The sequence below is a fragment of the Abrus precatorius genome, unplaced genomic scaffold, assembly GCF_003935025.1.
Source record: "Abrus precatorius isolate BTA unplaced genomic scaffold, Abrus_2018 Scaffold6, whole genome shotgun sequence".
Classification (NCBI taxonomy): Eukaryota; Viridiplantae; Streptophyta; class Magnoliopsida; order Fabales; family Fabaceae; genus Abrus; species Abrus precatorius.
In genome coordinates, this window is record NW_020874406.1 from 16,699,300 (window position 1) to 16,709,972 (window position 10,673).

Here is a 10,673-nt window from a genome sequence, read left to right on the forward strand (position 1 = left end):
CTTAACGTAAATCCCAAAACTTATATTAAAAAAAAACTCGTGTGAAATCACATATAGTTGAATATATTCAAAAGGCAATCTTGATCGTTGCTGCGAAACAACCTTGAAAAAATCAATTGGATGTGGAGAAGGCTCTCTTTCGGTTAGTAATATGTGGTGTTTCTCAAACAACAAGAAATATATTAGGTGAGAAGTGCTTGTTGCTTTGCAAGTTCTTGTTTTGGTTTTCACGGAATAAACGAGTGGCTTTTGTTTTACATACCACAACAAATTCCAGTTGATCTATTCTACCCATATTAATTACATATAACAGAAACGGAATTGACAAGCTTGTAGGTGTCCAGAAATCATCTAAACACGTCCTGATCTAGAAATGTAGTACAATTTCAACTTTCAAGGACGTACTGAAATTTGGTTTTTCCTTCTGGATAAGCAACGAATGCTTCGTGTATGAATTTTAGGAAAATGAGCAGCAACGCATAATTATAATTTGGTTGATACTACTTTCATTTTTGTTTTCATAGGCAAGTTAAAAATATTTTTACAAACATCATTGTCTAGTATGACTTAATCTTTTGCATAACTATTCTCAGCTATACAAATAACCTATATAGAATATGCTTTTTATTCAAGTGTTTATATTATATATACATCTTATACCCAACCACTCATCTATTATTACACCTATTTTAAAGTATGAATTACATTCAGTTACAATGTCAATTTTCTCCTTCCCTCTAGTTCTTAGCCGTTACAGACCGAAATTAAGTTCTTAATATATGACATGTAACAAGATCCATATTAGTCTAAACAAATAATAATTTTATTGGTAAATTAATCAATGGCCTTAAGACTTTAGAAAACGATGGAAGTCTTTTCCTTTCGTATACGACATGAAAATATCACACTATATTAAATAGAAGTTAACTGCAGTTTTATGTTCATCCTACCTATAAAAAGAAAAAAAAAAAAAAAAAGGAAACACGAGGATTGGCTCTATACTTCTATATTTTACATTTTAGAAATCATTTTCAATCACCGTTTGAAGTTTAAATGACTTTGCCAAAGAGGGGCACTTTGTCGGCTTTTCAATTACAAAGACACCATATTTTGCATTCGACTTTAAATTCCCTTATTGGTAGATTTTATGTGGTCCCATTGTAAATTTCATTAAGGTTCATAACAAATATGCATGTTTTTCTCAACAGGCATGCTTGGGATAACCTATGATTCATTACAATAAATTTTAGAAACATTCATGACAATAATTAGAAGGGTATGTAAGTGGACAATATGTAATGTAAGACTATCCATTCGACACTATATAAAAACTATGCGCACCAACGTTGTTGTAGAGTCTGGATGGGTGTCTCTTGGCAGCACTGAGGGTTGAGGAGTGGTGTGAAGAATAAGTAAATGCTCAAGTGGAATTGAATTTGGACAGTAAGAAATAACCACATCTTTCATGAAAGGAACGAGTGTGTTGACTTTCAAGGCAACAAGAATTGTTCGTAACAGTCTAGGATGATAATTCTAGAGTCACATCCTTTAAATATTTATAAGTTATTAATGCTGTAATTTGATTCTATGGGAGTCTCTCTACCCCCACAGTTCTTGGTGTATCATCGATCTTTGTATTCGGATAATAGCTCGGTTTATTTACCCAAGAAACAAAAAATAAAAAATCAACACTTGTATCATGACAGTGGAAGGCTTAAAATTGCGCGAACTTAAAATGAAAAAAAAGGAACACTTTATTCCGGTTATTGACTAGATCAAGTCCTATCAAAACTAAACTACAAACCTTAAATAATCTAAGTACATATATGGGAAACAAAAAAAAAATAATGGAAAACAATCTACTATACAGTTATACAACAGATACCATACGCTATAGCTAGCTAGCTAACTTAAGACTACGTTTTTCAAATCGTATTATGACCTTTTTTTTCCTGTCCATCCACAATGCAAATAAGACGGAGGAATATCAAGATGGTATTAAAGGGGAAAAAATGTTTTCTTTTGATGATGATATAATATGATAAAGCATCTTCCTATATATTATTTATATTATTATGTGAAGTACTATATGAAATTAAGTTTAAATGGCTCCAAAGTCTCTAACAGAGAAAGGGGTTTTCTCGGGCATGTTCCCGGCGTGGCGTAGCCCTAGGGTGAGTGACACGTCACCGGGGGTGGTCCCAAATCTAATGAGAGTGGATCCAATGTCAGCACTTGCAGAGGCGGTCCCATAATCTGCTGTAACCAAGCGACACGTGTCATCACTGGCAATTGATCTGTGTGGTGGCAGGTCTGAGTCGAAGCACTGAGACACGGGTGGCGCCACCTCAGAGGCGGTGGCGTTGATGGTGGTGGTTGTAGTGGTGGAGGTGGTGGACTGTTTTGCTTTGTTTTCCGAGAAACCTTGCCTATTGATTGCGACAAGTGAAGGGTCGCTTTCAGTGGCATTGATATCGGATCTTTTGCCTGTTGGTTTTGTTGTTGTTGTCGTTGTTGTTGGTGGTGGTGGCGCTGTTGCTGTTGATGTTGTAGCTGCTGCTGCTGCGGTTGGAGTTTGTGCTAGGTGGCCACTATTGCTGTTGCTCTCGTTCTTTTCTCTCTCTTCTGCACTCTCTGCTTCTTTAAGTTCTTGTTGGTACATCTCTTCCACCATGGGTTTCCACAACCGAACCCTGGCATTAATGAACCAGTTTGATACCTGAAACAAACACGTTCCGTCCATTCAACTCTATTATACACGGATGACATTTCATGATTTTATAATGAATAGTATATGCTAGCATTTGATACATTAAATAAATTATATATATAAATGTATACGTACATTGGAGAAAGGATTAACTGATTTAGATTAGCGGTAAATAATGTACACAAGTTGACCTAAATTATTAATATTTGAGTTTTCACCCAAGTATATAATTCCCCATCAATCATTTACTCAATAATACTATTAGCACAAGCGAAAAAGGACACAGAAGAGCTTCCATTCTGGCTTATTGTTGTTTGTCCCTCTGTGCTAAAGGGTGATTAGGCACCGAGGTATCTTCTCTGTGGTGTGATACACAAAGGACAGTGAAGTGACAGATTTAAAATGAATAATACTCCAAAAGAAACTATTCATCTGTATGATCTTATATGAGTCCAGTCCTTCCCCGTATCACTGACCAATATAGGGGGTAGGCATACATGTAAGGCACATGAAATTAACAGGCCTATTTCGTTTGGGAAAAAATAATTTGACGTGCTGCTGAGGTGTATATAACTCTTGAAAAAAGATAAATAAGAAAAGAAAAAAATAGTAATAATATAACAATAAAAAAAGAAATAGATAAAAGTGTAAAACAAATGTACAAGAGTGAGGATTGGTTTTTACATACGGGGAGAATTTTAAAAAAAAAAAAAAAGATGTAGAAGAAAAGGAAATGGAGAGAAGATTAAAATGAAAAAAATTAATTTTAGTTAATATATTTTAGTTGGGAAGAAAGGAAAGAAAAATGTAAATATATATTATATCACTTTTTATATCCTCTTGATATAATAGTTGATAACTAGGTAAGTGAATAAATATGTCATTATAATAATTTTTCTCTACCTACTTGTTATTTGAAAAGAGAAGTTTTTAATTGTACATCTTTTCTTTCTTTATTTTCTCTCCCTGACTAAGTAATAAAAAACATATTTTTCCTTTCTACTTCCCTCCACCAATTTTCTTTCTAATCATTTTCCCTTTAACCAAACAATAGTTTATATATAATTACATATTATATTATATAGAACATGTAACGAAGCTTTTGGATTTTGGTTTATCTGGAAGAAAAAATAAGGATTAGGATGAGGCAGGAACACAAAAATAATTAAGGAAAATAATCAATGATACACTACTATATAAATATCCTTAATTTGGGGAGAGGGACAAAGTTCTGTGCTGCATTATGTCGCTGATAGGTGTATGTGTGCACAAAAAGAAGGCATTTATGATTAATATGAAACGTGCAAAATTCAAGAATAGCGTTTATCTTGTGTGCATTATTCTAATCACGTATATGCAAGTAATTAGCAAAAGAAAGAAACTGATAAAATAACGAACTAGAACATGGAGTTGCATGAATAACGTATATGGCATTAGCAGAAAAGATTGAAGGCACTAACATCTCCAAAGCACACATTTATTCCCAATATTTATGGTTCCTATTGTGTAGTTGGGCGAAGCCATTTGATATGAGAGAGAAAAAGGAGTAACTGGGAGACTCAGCTCGATTGAAAACAACAAACTTTCATGTCTCATTGCTTCTGTACTTACCTCTGCTCATTTAATTTCAGAATTAATTATGTCGTGAAGTAAAAGATTCCAAAGTAGAAAACTAAATTACACAAAAAATATATATTTCTTTCAATAGGAGAAAATTAATTTTTTTAGGCCAGGAAAAAATTAACAAAAAATAGGTATTAAAACACAATAAAACCCGCATTGCCTCTTTGAGAAAGAAAAAACCAGAGAAACAAACCCCAAAAACATGTAAGTTGCATCTGAACACACTGCTGGTCCCTTTTCTTTTCCATTCATGGGTTTCTTTTTTTCTTTTCTAGTTAGTCTTGTTAATGTGGACCATGCATCTAATTAATTAATCAAAGTGGCCTGGCTAATACTCCACTTGTTTCACTTTCTCTCCTATTATATATGAAGTATCAATTGAATTAACGGCTGTTACTGTATAGTGGAAAGCTAAGAGTGGAGGGAACGAACCTGATTTCGCGATAGCCCGGTCTGTCGTGCCAACAGATGCTTATCTGCATCGCTTGGATACCTGAGAAAGAGACCAGAAAATGACATCAAAGTCCTTGCCTTAACCGTATAAAGGGTCACCGAGCTTTCTGTACCCCTAGCTGAGTTTGAAACCTTTCTTTCTTACCCTTCATGGGCGTGAGAATCTAAGAGAAAGAAAGATCTATATCCTAGCTGCCATAGCAGCAGTAAAGTGGATCACTGTACACACTGACCGCTGTCTCTACTTTATCCCCACCTTAATCAGTTAATCTAATTAGGTGTTTTTGTTAATGCCTTTGTGTTTTTTTTCAAATTCAGATATTTTAATAGATCGGAGAAAAGATACCAATAAATTCATTGTATTGTAGTTAAAGCAGCGATGCCTATATCTATCTTTCCACCTTTTTGCTGCCGCGAGACAACATCCAAGGACACTGCAATATTACTGCATTACTGTTCCTCTAAACGATCATACGTATACGGCACATAAATAATGGCTCTTAGATTCTCTCTTTCCTTCTGCCACCCCCTTCCCTTTCTCTGTCTCTTTATTTCTTAATAATCAGAAGCCCTGCTGCTTTTTTTCTAGTTAATGATCACAGTATCTTTCCTATCGTCCCTTATCCTTTATATATAATTCAGTAACCCCTCAAACATCATTAAGATCGATTAACCCCATATCTTTATTAATTAGTTCTATGCGTACATAATAACTTATATTATTTTGGAAAATGATATATTTTCAACTCAATTTTGATTTATTTTATATTAATTACCTTCTTTAAAAATTGCGAGTTAATAAGTGTTACTTTTTATGACAAGAGAAGGGTAATTATATATTTAAACTTACTTTCTTTTGGTGTCTTTTTTTTTTCTTTTTTATTGCATCATCTTTTATATCTCTCCTTTTTTCACCTAAATCACATTCCATTTTAGGGTGTAAACATGACATTTTTGGTTCAAGCAATTATCTAAAATAATAATTTAAGAATAATTATGATAAAAATATTACGTAAATATGGATGATTCTCCTGTTATATTGGTTTAAGTAACTAATAATTATGATGGAGAGAGAGAGAGAGAGAGAGAGAGAGAGGCAAAAGCAGTAACGTACGGGTGGAGAAAATGCTCGAAAAGCCAGGCTCTTAAAATGTTGACAGATCGTTCAGGCAAGCCTCTCTGTGGTCTCCAAGCTTCTTGTTCCATCATACCCATCTGGTGGAAGGCTCTCTGCTGTCTTAGGCTTTGTTCAAGCATCTTAAGCCTTGGGGTCTCTCCCTTGGTCAAACCTGAGGTTCCTGCACCATCTTTCTCTCCTAGTAGCTCACAACTGTGCTTCAGCTGCGCTGTTATTGCATCCTTCAGACACCGGAAATGCCTAGACATTGCTTTTTGCGCCAGTGCCGTGTATGGAACAGCCGCACCAAACCCCATCATCAGGTCAAATGAGTTCACTACCATTTGCATTTGTTCGCAGTAGTGGTTGTATCTCCTGTCCACCTGAAAAATCCGTACAAACTTTATTTACATCGACAACTTGGTACACGAATGAATCATGATATCTAGGATAATCACTTATAGCCTTATAATGTTGAAAGAACCAATTAAAAAAAGAGAGGAAAAACTAGAAGATACGGTGCATGCATGTTCTCGTTTTCTTATCCATTGTGCGGTTTGTGAAAAGATACTTGAACTAACTTAGCATTAATAAAGTAGAGAAGATTACATGTCAAATTAATGTGCATAGTTATTAGTTAGATTTACGGCCTCCAAACCTTGCAAACAGTGAAAGACGAACAAATACGTTACATGTTTGTTTATGATTTTTAAATGGATGGATTAGGCGGAACAGAAAGAAATTTTCTAATTAAGTCTTTGAAATTGGTTTGTTAATCTATATTCTGATCAATAAAATAAAATAAAAACGCTAAGGAGATTAACAAATCTGTGATTCCAAGGGATGCATTAAAATATTAATTGTTAACGGAGAGTGAGAATATCCTGGTGTTTCTTTTCCGAAATCTTCACCAATTACTGGGTTGTGCGAGTAAATAAATTTTTTAAAGAAAAGAAAAGACTGAATTTCCTATATAGAAAAGGAAAAAATAAAAGACCCAGTGGATCCCTTTCCGGTCAACTGAGATATGATAACAAAGTCCTTCACTGCAATATTTCCATGATAGGTGTGGATCCGTAAGGTGGAAGTGGCATTGATAACAACTAGGTACGTAATAGATATGGTGAGTGAGTGAGTGAGCGCCTTTCTTCCTTCTACTGGGGTCTATCTCACTAATGAGAAGGAACGTCGCTTCTTGATGGACGTATTCTCCTAATACTTAGTCTCATGGTTTTCACCAAACTAAGAAATCCAATTAAAATAATATAAAACCATCCCACCAATCAAATAGTAGGATTAAAAAAAGTGGTTTCTTTATCAAAATTAAAATAAGGAACAATTACCTACCAACTGATCCTATGCAATGGAACCCTATTATACCACCAGCCGGCTTTTTCCTTTCCAAGTTTTCAATTAAAAAAATAATAATTGAAGATACCGGCCGGAGAACTGTGTGTTTTATTATCCTTGTTGTTAATTTGAAAGACAAATCGTGCACTATTGATTAATGGACTAAATTAAACAAATAAGAAGAAAAAGATATTGGGAGACCTTGACTCTTGATGGAGGAGAGAGGGTGAGAGTAGAACAGAAACAAAGAGAGAGAGAGAGGGAGAGAATACAATACATGCCTCGTCAAGCATTGATAGAAGTTTGACCTTCCTTCTCTGATGCTCAATCCTATCAGCTGCTGACAAAGGAGGAGGAGGAGGAGCATCTTTTGATGAAGACGAAGAAGCAGCACCGCCCCCAGGATTTGAATTAGGGTTTGAATTTTGCCTATTGAACTTGTTCTTCTTAAACTGACCCCTCCCAACACTGCAAAACTCTTCGAGCAACTCTTGTGCAGCCTTCACATACTTGGAATTTCTGAGAACATTGACTACACCTAACGACGATGAGCCGAACCCAACGTGTCCCTGGTGGTGGTTGTTGTGTGCTATTGCCCCTTGCAAATGGTGGTTATTATTCTTGTACTGAAACTGAGCCGCGGAAGAAGAAGAAGAGGGACCTTGTTGATGATTATAATACAGAAAACCACTATCCCCCATCCTCAATTCCTCCGCTTTCGCCGCTTCCAACGAAGAAGACAACGACAACGAAAGACCTTGCCCTTCCACAACACCTCCTTCTTGATGAGCACTGTCAGGAACCCAAGTGAATTGACCAAAAGACCCTCCCGGTGCCGAACCGGTGAACCCTTGAAGCGAATTAGAAGAAGGGTTGGGAAGCAACATGTGAAGCGTTGAGGAAGGAGGAGCGTGATTCTGGGGAGGAGAAGGTGACCTCGTTTGAGGGTTCATCAGGAAAAGCTGCATGGCAGCTGCTGACTCAGCATTAATGCTTGAAATCTGGTTCTGAACCAAACCTTCTCGGCTATGCGCACCGTTTTGGTTCTTCGAATCTCCCAACCCACTCATCATATTCATTACCCCTAGTTGCCGGTTTCCGTACCACTCTCCCGGTTGCCTCGCCGCTCGAAACGACGCCGTCACCGGCTGCTGCTGTTCCAACAATTCGCCGCCGGCGGGAGGAAAATTAAACATCTCCGACAACATCCCGGCGCTTTCGTACACCGGAATCCCTCCCGGTTCTTCTTCCTCTATCCCCACCAATGGCGGCGGCGCTGCTGCCTCGAACCTCGCTTTCTCCCTCCGGATCTGCTGCTGCGGACCTACCGTCGATGATCTCTCGAACCCATTCGAGAAGCTGAAGATTCCTTGTTGATAATCTTGGGACATAGAATTCGAAGAATCGTGTTTGTTTGAGTGTGAGAGAATGGACGAAAGTGGCGGTGTTGCTATTCCCATGTTAAAATCATCATCACCTTCATCTCTTTCAGATTCTCCTCCACTAGCAACCTCACCTTATTATCACCACTGTCCAATACTAGAATTAGATATAGAAAAAAAGAGAAACATGGATATATTATACTGTGCAGAGTGAAAGATCAATTGAAAGAGAGAGAGAATAAATAAACAGGGTGGGTATAGGCCCCTCTCCTTTCTTCTCACCCGAGTGTTAAATTTTGATTTTTATCATTTTCAGCTTTGCTCACATCTCATATATATCATGGTGTCTATATATATATATATATGCACACATATATGTACCTCTTAGAGTTGCAGGGTATGAAAGGATGTGAAGCTCTCAGACATCGTTTTCCTTTCTGTGGTTTTGATAGCTTCTACAGTTGCTTCTCTCTCTCTCTCTCTCTCTCACACACACACACACACACACACACACTCTATACGTTGTCGTCTGTCGTCTCTTTCTTTCTCTTTCTCTCCTTTTCTTTCTTTTGTTGCTCTTCGCGGTAAGTGTTTTTGCAATCACCTTCTGGAAAAAGAAAGTGCGGGTTGCAATACAATATAAAAATTAAAAATGGAGGCTTTGGGGAACTGATATCATACTTGTCTCAAATAAACACTGAGAGAGAGAATAGAGAGAGAGAGAGAGGAAAGGGATGCGGTCGCTCTCGCTCTTCTTCGGTCTTCACCTCTTTAGTTTTTTTTCCCCCACCAATAATGTCTTTTTATATATACTTTTTTATCTTTATATTCTTCAATTTGACACTTATTTTTTATATCTATAATATAAAAGGTAATAAACTGCACGCAAAAGAAATATTCATGCCTTCGAATGACCATAATAGCCTCATCTTATCTACACAACAAGAATTACTAACATAATAATTGTTCGAATTACAAGTCAAAGCAAAGGGATCCCCAACTGACGTTTTCTGCTAAATCATGATTACGATGAATTTAACAGATTAGGGATTTGTATGTATATACATTTTTCATCTTTCAAGGAATGAGTTTTTACAGAAGAGAAATACAGAAGTCGTACTATTAAAGATCATTATTTGCACCGAAGATTATAAATGTACATGCGAATAAAATCCTCCCATGTTAAGAATATATGAGAAGATGAGGATCCATTTTATTTTTATCATGTTTGATTAATTTTATATATGGTGTTAAGGAAATGAGCACAATGTCATCACAAGTATTGGCTTTTATTGTCATTTGAATACGTCCTTTGGAAACCAACGCAAACTACGGAATAAAATAAAGATAAGGTGAGTACAAAGTCATCTCAATGATCCAAACTACCACCATCCCTTTTTATACGGTGGAATGACCATAATGCCCTGGATAATCATTGCAAATGGCGCTGAGCCCCCTTAGTTGGTAAGGATATTTAGGTCATCTGTGGCGCTGCAAATTCATTTAATAGCACAAGTGAAGTAAGACAGGGGAAGAGAGATGTTAGAAATAAGGGATGCTACACGAAGTGGATGGATGGCACGTGCGAGTGGATGGGCAAAATAGACAAGTTAGGTTTGTGTGGGAGAAATAGGGTCTGAAAAGTACCCATAACCGCTTTAAGGTTTGGCACTGTCACTATGCACATGTTCATTTTCCCTTTTGGTGTACCCTTTTATTTTTACAGGTGTTTTTCATGTTTCACCTTCTTTAACTTATCATTAAGGTTAAATAAAATATATTACATTTATTTTTAATTATATTTTAGACAAGTATTTAATTTGATTTTATATGTATAATTATTTTTATCATATATGAACCATCACATTTTAAAAATCATACAATGTTACTATAACAAATACATGCGTCACATTTTTTTAAATTTTTTTTCTTTATTTTATTGTGTTATGTGATTTTAACAGAATGTATTATAAGAATAAAATTAAAATAATAATGCAATAAAATTAATTAATTATTATCGTAGAGATTTCCAATCATT

At 36.0% G+C, this 10,673-nt stretch overlaps 1 protein-coding gene across 2 annotated transcripts; it reads right to left on the reverse strand.

Moving 5' to 3' along the window:
• Positions 1–1,703: 1,703 nt before the first annotated feature.
• On the reverse strand, positions 1,704–9,421 carry LOC113868396 (BEL1-like homeodomain protein 4). Of its 2 annotated transcripts, XM_027503912.1 has the most exons (6): positions 9,317–9,421; positions 9,017–9,242; positions 7,535–8,782; positions 5,901–6,286; positions 4,766–4,826; positions 1,704–2,719 (listed from the first exon to the last, which is right to left on the reverse strand). In XM_027503912.1, the coding sequence occupies exons 3-6, from the start codon at positions 8,711–8,713 to the stop codon at positions 2,102–2,104; spliced, it is 2,244 nt and encodes a 747-aa protein (XP_027359713.1). In that variant the 5' UTR covers positions 8,714–8,782; positions 9,017–9,242; positions 9,317–9,421; the 3' UTR covers positions 1,704–2,101. The 2 variants fall into 2 exon arrangements, with proteins under 2 accessions (XP_027359713.1, XP_027359714.1); XM_027503913.1 differs by lacking the exons at positions 9,017–9,242; positions 9,317–9,421 and adding an exon at positions 8,918–8,959 and having other exon boundaries at positions 1,706–2,719.
• Positions 9,422–10,673: the final 1,252 nt, after the last annotated feature.

Coding starts and splice junctions, on each gene's coding strand:
- LOC113868396 (XM_027503912.1), bottom strand. CDS start 8,713: ATGGGAATAGCAACACCGCCACTTTCGTCCATTCTCTCACACTCAAAC. Junction 6,287..7,534: donor TTCTATCAATGCTTGACGAG/GCATGTATTGTA, acceptor CGGATTTTTCAG/GTGGACAGGAGATACAACCA. Junction 4,827..5,900: donor TTCGAGCATTTTCTCCACCC/GTACGTTACTGC, acceptor TCTCTTTCTCAG/GTATCCAAGCGATGCAGATA.